At 32.9% G+C, this 16810-nt stretch overlaps 1 protein-coding gene across 1 annotated transcript; it reads right to left on the minus strand.

The window, feature by feature from the left end:
• Window positions 1-8486: 8486 nt before the first annotated feature.
• Window positions 8487-16387, minus strand: LOC122310192. The gene is made up of 4 exons (XM_043124070.1): window positions 16051-16387; window positions 15209-15408; window positions 13965-15103; window positions 8487-9293 (listed from the first exon to the last, which is right to left on the minus strand). Exons 1-4 carry the CDS (start codon window positions 16385-16387, stop codon window positions 9269-9271), a joined length of 1701 nt encoding a protein of 566 aa, XP_042980004.1. The 3' UTR covers window positions 8487-9268.
• Between the last annotated feature and the right edge of the window lie 423 nt (window positions 16388-16810).

The raw sequence follows: 16810 nt of genomic DNA on the forward strand, positions 1-16810 counted from the left end.
AATAAATGTGCACATAACAAAAAAGATAACTGTTGCCCATATGACTAATATAAGATAGGAGTGAATTGGGTTATATTTAAAAAATTAACAATTATAAATGAAATATACAATATAAAATAAATAAAATACGAAGTAGCAATAAGTATAAAAAGTAAGGGTAAGAGAGAAGCAAACTCAGTATGTTAACGAGGTTCGGCCTCACTGCTTACGTCCTCGCCTCATTCTACCCATTGAGGATCTCCAAATTCACTATTCAACCTCCTTCAGGTGGAGATAGAAAACTATTACACCTTTGAACAACATCGCTACAAAAAATCTGTGTAGAACATCCTCTATACTTGCAATCACCTTACACTTGGTGATTCAACTATTCCCTGTGTAGAACACTTTCTACACGCACAAGAGTTATACACACCCTTTTACTGATACAAGAGCTGATAGTGGGTAGGTTATCAGAGAACACTCTTCAATGAGTGAAATAAGAACAATGCAGCGCAAACTATATCTCTCTCAAAATGAACAAGTAAGGCCCAATGCTTAGAGAAAAGAGAATGAAAGTTTTGAATGAATGTTGTATAATCTTAGTGTTGTAAATGTGGAGTTCTTAAATTATCTATTTATAGTCATATGAGACTTTATATTCAAATTTAAAAAGATTCACATGTCAAAAACAACATCATTCACTTTTCAAAAGTTTCAAACCTAATCTTTTTACTTTTCGCATATGAAAAAAGGAGTACATTTTACTTTTCAAATTTTTCAAACAAATTCATTTATCTTTTGTATAAGTCAAAAAGAGCATCAATCACTTTTAAAAATATTTAAATAAAGCATGCACATGTAAAAGATGATAATTAATCATCTTTAATATTTTCGAACAAAATCATCTACTTTCTACATAAGTCAAAAAGAGCATCAATCACTTTCGAAAATATTCAAATAAAGCATCCATATGTAAAATATGACAATCAATCATTTTTAATATTTTCAAAATTCAAACCTTTAATCATGTCATGCACATGTGAAAGATGACAATCAAACATCTTTCAAAATTTTCAAATTTAATTTTCAAAATATTCATGCACATGTGAAAAATATATTTTAATGTTTTATGATAAAATATTAATTTTGAGTCTTAATCATAATTTTAAATTTTTAAGAAATTTATAACATTACTATATGAGATTTAATGTGAAGTTATTCTCTTCTTGCTCATGCTTGGTTCCTTGATGTGCTTGACTCTATTATGTAGACAACTTGAGCTTGAGACTCTTTTATTCTTTGAATTCATTGGTTATCATCAAAATCAATGTGTATATATATAATTACACGAAACTTGAAACCTTAGGTTCAACAATCTCCCCCTTTTTAATGATGACAAATACTTGGCAGAACTAGAAGCCTATATTAATACTTAAGCACTCCTTGAAAATGTGTATTAGTTTTTCAAGTAAAAGTATAAATACAATTTCAAGCATATATAACAAGTTTAGCAATTTAGAGAATGTCAATGTTCTAGTCTAAAATTTCTCCCCCTTTTGGCATCATTAAAAAAGATCCGCAGCAAATAAATGGATTGAAGAAAAATGGTGTGTTAGTAAAAAACTATAGATAGTTGAAAAATTAGAGCTGCTCGTAACCCGACAAGTGTGGCTGGGGATTTTAAAAATCACCTGATGTTGTTAAAACAATGATCATTTTCATCCATTGGATACCAAAAAGAAATCGCATTACTCCTTGACTTGGATGATCGCTTGTCTTGTTCTTTATGCTATCTCTATAAAATCAGTTTTAAAATTCATCCAATCCGCATCAAATTTTCTTCTCATCTCTATAACTCATATGCATTCTTTTAACATTCTCGCTTTAAGCTTTCAATTCTTTTCTCAATGGCTCATTTTTCTAACATTCCTCTAGATTCATCCATGAGGTATTCTACACCTCAATCTCCTGTCATTTCTACAGCTACCATTGGTGCCATGTTGCAGCAAAAGAATAATAATTTTGCAAATAAGTCAGACTTCAATGCTATCTACGATTTGGTGAGTCTCAGGACTCGCTACTCCTCTATAGTTGCTTTTTCCTAGCGGCTACAAGCTAGAAACCATGAGGTTGAAAAGTTAAAGAATAAATTGTTGTAGTTTAGTGAATTGTTCAAGAGTCTTACACAAGAGAATGAATCCTTCGATAGAATAATAAACAGTTGAAATCTCTATTAGATTCTTCATTCTGCTTACCAGTTCCCATGGATAGGGATGACATGATATTGTATGAAGAGAATGAACGTCTCAAATATGAGGTTAAGAAATTTAAGTTTATGTAAAAGTATTTATAAAAAGTCTCTCTATTTTTATTGATTCTGATCTATATTTTAAGAGATATTCATAGCATGCATCATACATATTTCTCTTCTAATCATACATAATCTATCTTCTGGTAAAAGTTTCATAAAATATCTGCTAACTGATCGTGTGTGTTTGTGAACTCTAGTACTATATCATCTTTCTTCACATGATTTTAATGAAAATGATATCTTATTTCAATATACTTAATTCTAAAATGTTGTATTGGGTTTTTTGAAAGATTTATAGCACTTATATTATCACATTTGATTGGAATATGATTATACATAAGTTTAAAATCTTCAAGTTGTTGCTTCATGTAAAGAACCTGAGCACAACAAGTACCCGCAGTAACATATTCAGCCTTAGCAGTAGATAATGCAACAGAATTTTACTTTTTACTAAATTAAGAAACTAGTGTATGACCTAAGAAATGACATACTCCACTAGTACTTTTCGATCAATTTTGCAACCAGCATAATCTGCATCTGTGTAGCTGATTAGATTGAAAGATGTGTGCTTAGGGTACCATAACTCTAGGTCAATTGTACCACTAAGATATCTAAGAATATGCTTAACTGCAATTAAATGAGATTCTTTTGAAAATGATTAAAAACGTGCACATAAGCACACACTAAACATAATATATGGTCTACTGGCTGTCAAATATAATAAGTTACCAATCATACCTCGATATATCTTCGAGTCAACTAGCTTACCGGTTTCATCTTTATCAAGGTTAGTGGATAAGCTCATCGGTGTTCCAATTTCCTTAGCATCTTCAATCCCAAACTTTTTGAATAATTCTTTAATATATTTTAAATGATTGATGAATGTTCCACTCTTTGCTTGCTTAATTTGCAATCCAAAAAAAGAATGTTAGTTCTCACATCATGCTCATTTCAAATTCTTCCTACATTGTCTTAGCAAAAACTTGACACATATTTTCATTAGTAGCATCGAATATTATATCATCAACATAAATCTAAATAAAAAGAATATCATCATTTTTATGTTTAATTAAAAGAGTTGTGTCGATTTTTCTTCTTGAAAAACCTTTTTCAATTAAGAAACCACTGAGTCTCTCGTACCAAACTCTACTAAAGCTTGTTTGAATCCATATAATGCTTTTGTGAGTTTGAAAACATGATTTGGAGAAATATAATTTTCTAAAGCTGGAGGTTGCTCAACATATACCTCTTTATTTATAAAACCATTTAAGAAAGCACTTTTTACATCCATTTGATAAAGTTTGAAATATTTATAACAAATATATGCAAGTAGCATTCGAATAGCTTCTAATCTTGTGATTAGTGTATATGTCTCATCATAATCGATTCCTTCTTCTTGATTGAAACCTTGGACTATGAGTCGAGTCTAATTTCTAGTAATGACTCCAGACTCATCTTTCTTATTTCTAAAAACCCATTTTGTTCTAATAATAGTATGATTTTTGGGTTTAGGAACAAGTGTCCAAACATCATTCTTTCAAATTAATTCAGCTCTTCTTGCATAACTAGAATTCAATATTCATTAAGAAGTGTTTCATCGAGAAGTGCTTCATCAATATTTTTAGGCTCAATCTAGGATAGAAAAACAGTATGATTGCAAATATTTCTAAGAGATGAACGAATACTTACACCTCGTAAAGGTTCTCCTAGAATTCGTTCCACTGGATGATCTTTTACAAATTTTTACTATTTGGAATTCCTCTATTGTGTTCTCTTTGTTGAGATTGAGACTTTCCGTATTATTTGTACCTCCTATTTTTTCATCAACAGATTTCTTGGAGAGTAGAGAATTAAATTCCTCAAATATTACATGCATAGATTCTTGTACAGTCAAAGTTTTTTTTATTAAATACTCTATAAGCTTTACTATTAGTAGAATACCCGAGAAAGATATTTTCATCATATTTTACATCCAATTTGTCTAAATTATTCCTGTTATTCAAACTAAAATATTTGCATCCAAATATATGAAAGTAACCAATGTTTAGCTTTTTCTCATTCCAAAGCTCATAGGGGATTTTATCTAGTTTAGACCTTAGTATAACTCTATTTATAACATAGCATGCAGTACTTACCACTTCGGCCTAAAAGTAACTAGGCAAGTTGTTCTCATTGAGTATTATTCTTTCTATCTTTTAAAGAGATCTATTTTTCCTCTCTACCACCTCATTTTGTTGAAGAGTTCGAGGAGTAGAAAAAATATGCATGAAACTATTTTTATCACAAAAAGTTTCAATATTTTTATTAACAAATTCTTTTCCCCTATCACTTCGGATACTTGAAATAGTATTGTCATTTTCATTTTGAATTATTTTACATAACTTAGTAAAAGCATTATGTGCATCATCTTTCTGAGCAAGAAAGATGACCCAAGTATATCTAGAGAAATCATCAACAATAAAAAATGCATAATATTTTCCTCCTAGACTTGTGACTCTATTTAGTCCAAAAAGATCTATGTGTATTAGTTGCAGTGGTCTAATAGTGGAAATATATTTTTTGGTTTTAAAAGAAGTTTTTGTTTGTTTACCAAATTGGCATGCATCACAAATATTGTCTTTAAGAAAATTTGTCTTTGGCAAACATCTCACAAGATCATTTTTTGAAAGTTGGAAATAAGTTCTATGTTGGCATGACCTAGTCTTCTATGCCATAACCAACTAGTTTCATTTTGAACTGAAAAACAAATAACATCTTGTAAAGTAATTTCTTCAAAATTGATTGTATAAACATTGTTGCTTCTAAAAGCAATAAAACAAACATTATAATCATGATTATTCAAAATAATGCACTTATCCATTTTGAAAGTAATTGTAAATCCTTTATCATATAATTGACTTATGCTTTAAACTTTCAACAAGTAAAATATCTTCAATTATAAGAGAAGATTTATTACCAATTTTAACTATTCTCATGAAATTCTCTTTCGAGTTGTCTTCAAATGTCACGTATCCTTCTTCTTTAGATCTAAGATTAAAGAACTTAGTTTTGTTTCCCGTCATGTGTCTTAAACATTCACTATCTAAAAACTATTTATTTTTGCTTATGGAGGATTTCATGCATACCTATAAAAACAATTAAAATGATTTTTTTTGGTACTCAAGTTATTTGAGTCTTTCATCTATTAGTATTAGAAGAAATAAGACTTTTAGGTACCCATATGGACCTAATAGTCATTATATGCTTTCTTTTAATAGGACAAACATGATAATTACGACTATTTCTATTTCAAAAATTGTAAATAGCATGTGGCATATATGAAGATCTTGAATGATTATAATAGTATCAATTATTTTTATGAAAAGATTTTTGAATACTGGATTTTGATGTAGAAGGATTATCAAAGAAGTTTTTATAAGGTTTGTATTTTTGTTTTGGCATATATCCCAAGCCTACCTTGTCAAAAATACATTTTTGACTACCAAGAAATTTTTCAAAATTTCTTTTTCTATTTGTAAAGTTTTCAACAATATTTTTTAAATCGGCTTTCTTCTTCCTCAACTTAAGATTTTCATATTTCAAAACGATGTTTTTTTTTCCTTAAAACATCAATTTTATTTGTTAAAGAAAAATTTTTCTTTTTCAAAGTAGTATGCTTGATACCCAATTTTTCAAGTTCTTGATATACCTCTTCTAAAACATTTTACAATTCTACATATGAAAGATCTTTAATATTATCAAGATTTGTTACCTCAATGTCATCTTTAGCCATAAGATAAAGATTTGTTGATTCTTCATTGCTTGCTTCACTATCCGAGCTACTTGAATCATCATCAAATGTAGTTTTCATTACTTTCTTGCCCTTGTTTCTATCTTTTTTTAGCAGGGGACAATCTGACTTAATATGACTAGGTTTATTACATTTATAACAAATTAAAGTGTCATTTTTACCTGAATCTTTATTGGAAAACTTTTTAAAGGATTTCCTCAGAGGAGCTTTATTTTTCTTTAAGAACCTCTTAATTCTTCTTGTTATCATCGCAACTTTTTCATCTTTATCGTCATTTTCTTCATTTTTATCACTTTCACTTTCATGAGAAACAGCTTTAAGTGCTAATCTCTTCTTTGACTTTCTTTCTTCTTCTCCTCTTTTCAATGTGTACTCATGGGTGGTAAGTGACCCAATGTGTTCATTTACTTCGAGCTTTCTGAGGTCTTTAACTTCAAGAATCGCTGTCACTTTTAATTCCCAGCATTTTAGTAGAGAGTTGAAAATTTTTCTTACTATTTCCACTTTGAAATAAATTTTGTTAAGAGTTGTCAAGTTATTTATGATGTTAATAAAATGAGTGTACATACTAGAAATAGATTCATCATCATGCATCTTAAATATTTCATATTCATGAATAAGAATATAAATTTTTGATTACTTGACTTGCGAAGTTCTTTCATAAGTAACTTCCAAGTTATCCCAAATTTCATTTGCCGTAGCGCAAGTCATTATTCTATTAAACTCATTTTCATTGAGATCATTATATAATAAATTCATAACAGTTAAATTTAATGTATAAAGTCTATCGTCTTCATGATCAAACTTTTCTTCTTCCTTTTTGACCTTTACTCCATCAACTACTTTTGTTGGAATATAAGGTCCATTCATAATACATTTTCAGATTTCTCAATCTTGAGCATGAAGGAATATTCTTATTCTAATTTTTCAGAATGAGTAATTATCTCTACAAAAGAGTAGAGGCTAACTGCTAGATTGATCTTCATCAAATGAAACTGCAATGTTAGCCATAAGATCTTAATTCAAAAGATAGTTAATTTTATAATAGAGCTCTTACTCTGATACCAATTGTTGCCCAGATGACTAACACAAGAGTAGAGGTGAATTGGATTACATTTAAAAAATTAACAATTATAAATCAAATACACAATATAAAATAAATAAAATACGAAGCAACAATAAGTATAAAGAGTAAGGGTAATAGAGAACCAAACTCAGTGTTTAACGAGGTTCGGTCCCACTGCCTACGTTCTCGGCTCAAGCTACCCCCTTGAGTATCCCCAAATTCACTATTCAAGTTCCTTCAGGTGGAGATGGAAACCTATTACACTTTTGAATAATACCGCTACAAAGGATCCATGTAGAACAGCCTCTACACTTACAATCACCTTACACTTGGTGATTCAACTATTCCCTATGTAGAACACTTTCTACACGCACAAGAGTTATATACACCCTTTTACTGATATAAGAGCTGATAGTGAGTAGGTTATATCTCTCAAAATGAACAAGGGTTAAGGCTCAATACATAGAGAAGAGAAAATGAAAGTTTTGAATGAATGTTGTATGCTCTTGGTGACTCGGTTTCGAATGTGCTTCCAAGTGTAGAAGTGTCAAGTTGTATCAAGGATAAGTCCAGGATTGTATTCCACAGGGACAATGGGTTATCAAAGCGTATAAAAGATTTGTGAGTAACAAGTGAATCGAGTATGAGAGATGAAAATAAAGTTAAAATGCAATGCAAAAAGATAATCGAAATTGAAATTAAAGTTTCTAAAATAAAAACAAATTAATGAACACTTGGGTTGGGTTTGGGACTTTCTTTATTTTGGATTCTAGATAATTTTCTCGATTAACAACCCAATCAAGGCATTGATAATCGGAAGATAAAAAAGTTAAGCTCAAGTTTTGCAATATTTTCCTAAGGAATTTTCTATTCTACTAGCCGAACACACATTAACAAACAAACGAGAGAAGCCTTGATAATTTTCAAGCTTTTGATGTGCCTTACGTCAACAACAAAACAAGAGTAAGAGCTTCAATCTATTTTCAATTTAATTCCAACTAGTAACTTAGTGAAATCAACATTATCAACAAAATATTGCATCGATTTAAAATCCAAAACAAATCACGCCCCATTCCGCAACCCAAGCTTAAAAATTAGCTACACATGATATTTCTAACAATAAAAATTAATCTAAGTGAAGCCATATCAAAAACTAAGAAAATACCAACTAATAAACCCTAGAATGAAAAATAAATAGTCTATAAAATATCAGCTCAAAAAAATAAAACAAACGAGACTAAATAAATAAATAACTAAGAAAACTAAAATGAAGCTGCCACCTCTATCTAAAAGCAAAGCAAGAATGGAATAAAATCAACACCAATGACTCAAACGAAAAGCAAGAAAAACTAATGGATGAAAGACAAATAGCATGCCAAAAGGCTACCGAAAATTCCCACTGTCTGGAACGAAAATGGAATAACACTAAAGCTACTGTCCGAAGGTCTCTCTGAAAAAACAGAGTGCAGTGAGTCAAAGAAACACCAGCCGCCCAGCGTCTACCAGCTGCTTCTGTCTTAAACGAAGAAGAACGAAAAATAAAAAAATAAGCTGCTCCATTCTACAACTAACGAAAGAGAAAGAAAATAAACTCTTAAGTCTAATCTCCTACTGCTGCTAGAATCTACACGAAAACAAGAATGAAAACTCCTGCCGCTAGCTTATGAAAAGTAAAAAATATAAAACCAAAACAGGCCGCTCAGTCAAACGGAAAGAAAGAAAATTGAAACTCTCCACTCCCTGCTGCGTCCCTCGTGCTGCTATCTCCGTCCCCTGCTGCGTCCAAACAAGACCAGCCGCCCCAAGTGTAAAAACGAAAAAGCAAGCCCAAGCCAATAGCTGTCCGTCTCCCACCGAAAGACCTCCAGCCCTGTCCCCTCTAAAACGAAAAAGAAATAATAAAATACGCCTCTCTCAAAGAAAAAACTACCCTAGCACTAAAGGACAAACGAAAAAAAAAAAAAGAAAATAAAGTGAAAGATGCCCCTCCATCTGCGTTGATTTCCTCTGCAGCCTTCGGCGTGAATTTCTTCCTAAGTGATTGGCTGCCCTCTCCATTTCCTCTGCTGTCCGAATGTTTGGACTGCTGCATGTGTGCATTCACGCTTGAATGATATCTTTATTGTGTATTGTCCAAACTATCCCTGTTATGAGAGGAATAAAAATGAAATATTTATTTTCATGTGAAATAATTTCATTATAAATCTTTTTAAGCACCAAAATATTAGAATTTATCAATTGACTCAAATAATGTGATCTATTGCATAATTAAGTACTTAAATCAGTTTTTATTAAACAATTTGTTCGCTTAAGTAACTTAATCATGCAATTTTAGCGCTTCATCACACCCCCCAACTAGCTTTTTGCTAGACTCTAGCACACAAAGCGAATGAATTCATGCAAAGGTGAGATTACCAACTACAATTTCAGTAAATCCAAAAATCACATGCTATTAAATAGACTTGTTGAGTTTAAGAACACTGGAAATAGATTAATCTGAATTTTGTATCAACTGAGAGATTTATACACAATTTAGTTAATCAACCAAGGGAATTACATGTAACAAAGCTTGCTTTCTTTCAAGTGCATGGAAATGGGGTTAGAATTCCAAGATCGACTACCAAGAGACATTAACAGTTTCAATCACAACAACCAATCTGAGAAAACCACATGGTTTTACTCTAATTCAAAACCATTATAGTGGCGGCTTTCACGCTATTACACTTTGAAAGGCGCTTACTTTTTTTTTTGTAAGGACCCCGGTAATAGGTAGCCTTTTCCACTACACAAACGTAATTTTTGTTTTTTTTATGTTTTTCGATTTCCTAGTGGGGGAATCGGACCTATGAATGTGCGCCTATCCACACTTTCACAAGTCAGCCCTTACCACTAGTCTACCTAAAGGATTTTTATTTTTTTATTTATTTTATTTTATTTTTTTATTTTTTTTTTTGATCCCTGGCTTGTCCCTTTTCTCATTTAATTCATTTCAATTCTCTTCCTAAGCCATTAGGATATGGTTCATTAGAGTCTCAAACGATTGAAGTGTAAATCAACCAACAATGACTCAATGTAGTCTTTCTAGGCCTTCCGGGTATGTGTTGTGTGTGTTTTAGCAAAACTTTTAACATCTTTCCCTTGGGATTAAATCTCTCATTCTTGAATTTTACATGCTGGAAAGCGATCCAAAAAAAAATAAAATAAAATAAAATAAAAATCGGATCCGTCCGTGACCTGACAAGTGTAGCTGGAAATTTGAAAAAAAATCGCCTGATGTTGTTGACAAAGGAGATTGGAGGCTCCGAGTTTCTAAGAAATGTCATTTTCACCGAAAAAAATCACATTACTTTTTGACTTGGATGACAACTCGTCTGGTTCTTTATGCTATCTCTATAAAATCAGTCCTGAACTTCATCCAATCCGCATCAAGTTTTCTTCTCATCTCTATAACTCATCTGCATTCTGTCAACATTCTCGTTTTAAGCCTTCTATTCCTTTGTCAATGGCTCATTCTTCTAACATTTCTTTAGATCCATCCATGAGGCATTCTGCATCTCAACCTCCTGTCCTTTCTGCAGCTACCATTGGTGCCATGTTGCAACAAGAGAATACTAGTATGGCTAATAAGTCAGACTCCGATGCTATCTATGACTTGGTGAGTCTTGGGACTCGCTACTCATCCTCCATTGTTGCTTTTTCCCAGCGGGTACAAGCCAAAAACCATGAGGTTGAAAGGCTTAAAGAACAAATTGTTGTACTTCAACGAATTGTTCAAGAGTCTCACATAAGGGAAGGAATCATTCGGCAGGAGAATAAACGGTTGAAATCTTTATTAGATTCTTCATTCCGCTTGCCAGTTCCCATGAATAGGGATGACATGATATTGTATGAAGAAAATGAGCGTCTCAAGCAGGAGGCTAAGAACCTCAAGTTTATGTAAAAAAAAAATTCTTTCTTGCTTGTTTTGCATTTTGCATTTCGTTTGTTTTGTTTTTCTTTCTTTTGCTTTTTGTGTTTTTAATGTTGACAGAAATCTACTCCTTGTATACGCTCGAATATCTCAGGTGAATTTTTCCTCTCTGTTTAATCATTTTCGTCTCAATATATGTTCTACAGTGTTTATCTTGATCCAATTCATGTCTGTATAACATACATCATCAAACATTAAACTGCTGAACATTGAGGACAATGTCACATTTAGTTGGGGGGAGGGTTTTCTGTTAAAAATGTGTTAAAAAAAATAAAAAATATTAGTACCTAAAAAATAAAATAAAAATAAAAATAAAAATAAGAAAAAAAAAAGAAAATGATTTGTTGAGGTCATGGAACATGTGGAATGTAGTGTAAATATGAGTATATGTCAAAAGAGGGACTTATCCATTTTATTTAGTTGTTAAACCAAGGGAAAGATGTTAAAAGTTTTGCTAAAACACACACAACACATACCCGGAAGGCCTAGAAAGACTACATTGAGTCATTGTTGGTTGATTTATACTTCAATTGTTTGAGACTCTAATGAACCATATCCTAATGGCTTAGGAAGAGAACTGAAATGAATTAAATGAGAAAAGGGACAAGCCAGGGATCAAAAAAAATAAAATAAAATAAAATAAAATAAAATAAATAAAAAAATAAAAATCCTTTAGGTAGACTAGTGGTAAGGGCTGACTTGTGAAAGTGTGGATAGGCGCACATTCATAGGTCCGATTCCCCCACTAGGAAATCGAAAAACATAAAAAAAAACAAAAATTACGTTTGTGTAGTGGAAAAGGCTGCCTATTACCGGGGTCCTTACAAAAAAAAAGTAAGCGCCTTTCAAAGTGTAATAGCGTGAAAGTCGCCACTACAATGGTTTTGAATTAGAGTAAGACCATGTGGTTTTCTCAGATTGGTTGTTGTGATTGAAACTGTTAATGTCTCTTGGTAGTCGATCTTGGAATTCTAACCCCATTTCCATGCACTTGAAAGAAAGTAAGCTTTGTTACATGTAATTCCCTTGGTTGATTAACTAAATAAAATGAATAAGTCACTCTTTTGACATATACTCATATTTGCACTACATTCCACATGTTCCATGACCTCAACAAATCATTTTCTTTTTTTTTTCTTTTTTTATTTTTATTTTTATTTTATTTTTTAGGTACTAATATTTTTTATTTTATTTTTATTTTTTTAACACATTTTTAACAGAAAACCCTCCCCCCAACTAAATGTGACATTGTCCTCAATGTTCAGCAGTTGAATGTTTGATGATGTATGTTATACAGACATGAATTGGATCAAGATAAACACTGTAGAACATATATTGAGACGAAAATGATTAAACAGAGAGGAAAAATTCACCTGAGATATTCGAGCGTACACAAGGAGTAGATTTCTGTCAACATTAAAAACACAAAAAACAAAAGAAAGAAAAACAAAACAAACGAAATGCAAAATGCAAAACAAGCAAGAAAGAAATTTTTATTTTTTTTTTACATAAACTTGAGGTTCTTAGCCTCCTGCTTGAGACGCTCATTTTCTTCATACAATATCATGTCATCCCTATTCATGGGAACTGGCAAGCGGAATGAAGAATCTAATAGAGATTTCAACTGTTTATTCTCCTGTCGAATGATTCCTTCCCTTATGTGAGACTCTTGAACAATTCGTTGAAGTACAACAATTTGTTCTTTAAGCCTTTCAACCTCATGGTTTTTGGCTTGTACCCGCTGGGAAAAAGCAACAATGGAGGATGAGTAGCGAGTCCCAAGACTCACCAAGTCATAGATAGCATCGGAGTCTGACTTATTAGCCATACTAGTATTCTCTTGTTGCAACATGACACCAATGGTAGCTGCAGAAAGGACAGGAGGTTGAGATGCAGAATGCCTCATGGATGGATCTAGAGAAATGTTAGAAGAATGAGCCATTGACAAAGGAATAGAAGGTTTAAAACCAGAATGTTGACAGAATGCAGATGAGTTATAGAGATGAGAAGAAAACTTGATGCGGATTGGATGAAGTTCAGTACTGATTTTATAGAGATAGCATAAAGAACCAGACGAGCTGTCATCCAAGTCAAAAAGTAATGTGATTTTTTTTCAGTGAAAATGACATTTCTTAGAAACTCGGAGCCTCCAATCTCGTTTGTCAACAACATCAGGCGATTTTTTTTCAAATCTCCAGCTACACTTGTCAGGTCACGGACGGATCCGATTTTTTTTTATTTTTTATTTTTTTGGATCACTTTCCAGCATGTAAAATTCAAGAATGAGAGATTTAATCTGCTTTCAACTCATTACTAACACTCCCCCCAAAGTGGACCAACATAAGTGTAAGGTATGCAAACAGAAAATTAAATTCTCTTCCACCCCCCAACTAGATTGTAGCATTGTTCTCAATGGTGCAAGAGAAGCGAAAGAATTTACACAAAGAGAGTAGTTAAGGGGCAAAACAACTAACAGAAGAACCGAAATTTTGAAGAAAAATTGGAGGAAAGAGGAAAAGGACGTACCTGGATAGCTTTGAAAGGAATGCAACCAAAAAAATAAAAATAAAAACTAAAGAACAAAAGAAAACAATGAAAAGAAATGGATAGATCAAGAACCATCAATTAGGATCAAGCAAATGCAAAGTAGGTTCTTCAGGTGCAACCTCAATAGCACCATCAGGGAAAACTTTTTTTAACCAAATAAGGCCCACTCCACCGAAACCTTAACTTACCAGGATCAAAAATCTTACTTTGGATGTGTTTGTTGGCTAAACATCTTCGAAACATTTGGTCAGAGCAATATTTAAACAAGTGAAGGTCATCATAAAAAAAATTATTCAACCTCAGATTTGAATTTTCGAGTGTCCTGAGTGCTCCAATGAAATGGTTTCTGTTATCTGAAGATGGTTTTATAGATGCTGCCCAAGGTGGCGACTTTTCAAACATTGGTTGCCAAAGCACCTCATGACCAATCCCTGCAAAAGAAATATTAGAAGTATCATCAAGTATATTCACATCACTTAGAATACTTTCTAATGACAATTGTAAATCAGTGGAAGAATGATTCAAGTGAAAATCCTCATCAATGATATTTTCCAGCAAATTAACTTCCTGGACTTCTTCCAAATCCTGAGGTTGCCTGCAAGTATTAAAGATATTAAGCTCCAATGTCATGTTTCCAAAACTCAATTTCAAAATTCCACTTCTACAATTAATTAATGCATTAGATGTAGCAAGAAATGGTCTACCAAGAATTACAGGAGCTTGGAAAGTAGATGGATTTGACAAGTTCATATCAAGCACCACAAAATCTACAGGATAGTAAAATTTATCAACTTGAACCAAAACATCCTCAACTATACCCCTAGGCATTTTTATTGATCTATCAGCAAGTTGCAGAATGATAGGTGTGGATTTCAGTTCACCTAAACCAAGCTGTTCATACACAGTGTAAGGCAATAAATTGACACTTGAACCAAGATCCAACAAAGCGTGACCAATTTTTGAATTTCCTATTACACAAGCAATTGTAGGTGCTCCAGGGTCCTTGTATTTAGGTGGTGTATTACTCTGAATGATAGCACTAACCTGCTCAGTAAGGAAAGCTTTCTTATGCACATTTAATTTTCTTTTCACAGTGCATAGATCCTTTAAAAATTTTGCATAGGCAGGAATTTGCTGAAGAGCATCTAACAAAGGGATGTTAATCCTAACTTGCCTAAAAACCTCAAGAATTTCAGCAAGATGCTTATCTTTATGCAACGGAACTAATCGTTGAGGAAAAGGAGCAGGTATAGGACAATGAATTTTCTCATGCTCATCAGACACATGCTCTCCATCTTTATTAGAAGGGTTAAAAGCCTTACCAGAATTGTATGGCTCATGTGCTGGAATGTTTACCACCTTACCGCTTCTTAAAGTAGTCACCGCTTTGACCGACTTTAAGTTAGGATCCTCACTTATTGCTTGCACTTGATGAGGCTACCCTTTTGGATTTGGTTGTGACTGTGCAGGAAATTTACCCTTCTCTTGGGTACTTAAAGATGTAGTCAGCCTTGTGAGGGAACTCTTTATGTCATTTATTGCCAATGAATTCTGGTTGTTGAGTGTTGCTTGACCTTGCATGAATTGTTGAAGTGTCATACTCAGTTGCTGAATCGTATCTTCAAGTCCCTTCTTTTGCATTGGAGGTGCTTGAATTGCGAGTTGAGAGGGCCCCGAAGCCAAAGTTGTTGGAGCTACATGCTGGTCACCCGTCCAACTGAGATTTGGGTGGCTCTTCCATCCTGGATTATAAGAATTAGAGTAAGGACCAAAATATGTTTTATGTATCATGTTTATAGCATTAGATTGGTCCAACAATACTTCTTTGAAAGCAGGGATCGCGGGACATTCATTAGTTGAATGCTTATGATCCTCACATATGCCACACTTCTAAAAAAATTTAGGGACAACATGCACTTCATTTACTTTCTTCAATTCCATGGCTTCTATTTTTCTAGACAGCAAAGTTAATTTAGCACGCAAATCATCATCTTCATTTAAAGTATATTTTCCATGACTAGACTCAACTTGCCTAGACCTATCATGCATATCAGTTGTGTCCCAAGATTGGGCATTTTCAGTAAGATAATCAAAATATTCAAATGCCTCCTCAGGCTCTTTGTCAAAAAATTCTCCATTACACATGGTTTGTACAAATTGGCGCATTTTAGGTGTCAAACTTTCATAAAAAAAACTAATCACACGCCAATGTTCATAACCATGGTGTGGACATGAATCTAATAGATCTTTGAACCTTTCCCAACATTGATAAAAAGTTTCAGAATCCTTTTGAGAAAAATTCATGATCTGTCTTTTCAAAGCATTTGTCTTATGTATTGGGAAGAATTTTTTCAAAAATCCTGCTTGCATCTCTTACCATGTACCTATGGTTCTAGGTTTCAATGAATTCAACCATGTTTTAGCTTTATCTTTTAAAGAAAATGGGAACAACTTAAGCCTTATAACCTCCTCAGTGCAAGTCCGGTCCATGAATATAGAACAAACCTCTTCAAACTCTTTGATATGCAAATAAGGGTTCTCAGAATCCATGCCATGAAAATGTGGAATTAATGGAATAATTCCAGGTTTGAAATTAAAATTGTTTGCATTCAAAGGTTGAATTATGCATGAGGGTGTGCCAGTTCTGACAGGTTGCAAATAATCTCTAAGTGTCCTATTTTGATTCCCCATTTCCCTATCATGATGCTCATTTTCAGCCATGACGCTATCAGTGTTTGATGATGATTCAACAGAAGATGATGCAGAGCTAAAAGATGTCAATGATTCTATCCTAAACAGTCGAGATGTATGGTCTCTAGTCCAACCAGTCATACAAACATGAGCAGAAAATCAAAGACTATGAATAATAAACAGAGAGAAGAGAAAAAGATTAGATGTCACCCAGGCTGTGAAGAGATTCACAGCTCCACAAACGTCCTCTCAGCAGTAGAGGAATGCTCTAATAAACACCAGTTGTCCCCGGCAACGGCGCCAAAAACTTGACTCGGTTTCGAATGTGCTTCCAAGTGTAGAAGTGTCAAGTTGTATCAAGGATAAGTCCAGGATTGTATTCCACAGGGACAATGGGTTATCAAAGCGTATAAAAGATTTGTGAGTAACAAGTGAATCGAGTATGAGAGATGA

This window comes from Carya illinoinensis, chromosome 5 (genome assembly GCF_018687715.1).
Source record: "Carya illinoinensis cultivar Pawnee chromosome 5, C.illinoinensisPawnee_v1, whole genome shotgun sequence".
Taxonomy (NCBI): Eukaryota; Viridiplantae; Streptophyta; class Magnoliopsida; order Fagales; family Juglandaceae; genus Carya; species Carya illinoinensis.

Excerpts from the sequence above, each read along its gene's own strand:
- LOC122310192 (XM_043124070.1), bottom strand. The coding sequence starts at position 16,387 with ATGGCTGAAAATGAGCATCATGATAGGGAAATGGGGAATCAAAATAGG. Across the intron at positions 15,409-16,050 it reads ATTGAAACCTAGAACCATAG|GATGGAAGAGCCACCCAAAT; the intron begins GTACATGGTAAG and ends CTTATAATCCAG. Across the intron at positions 9,294-13,964 it reads CTCGAAAATTCAAATCTGAG|GGATAGTTTGGACAATACAC; the intron begins GTTGAATAATTT and ends CTCTCATAACAG.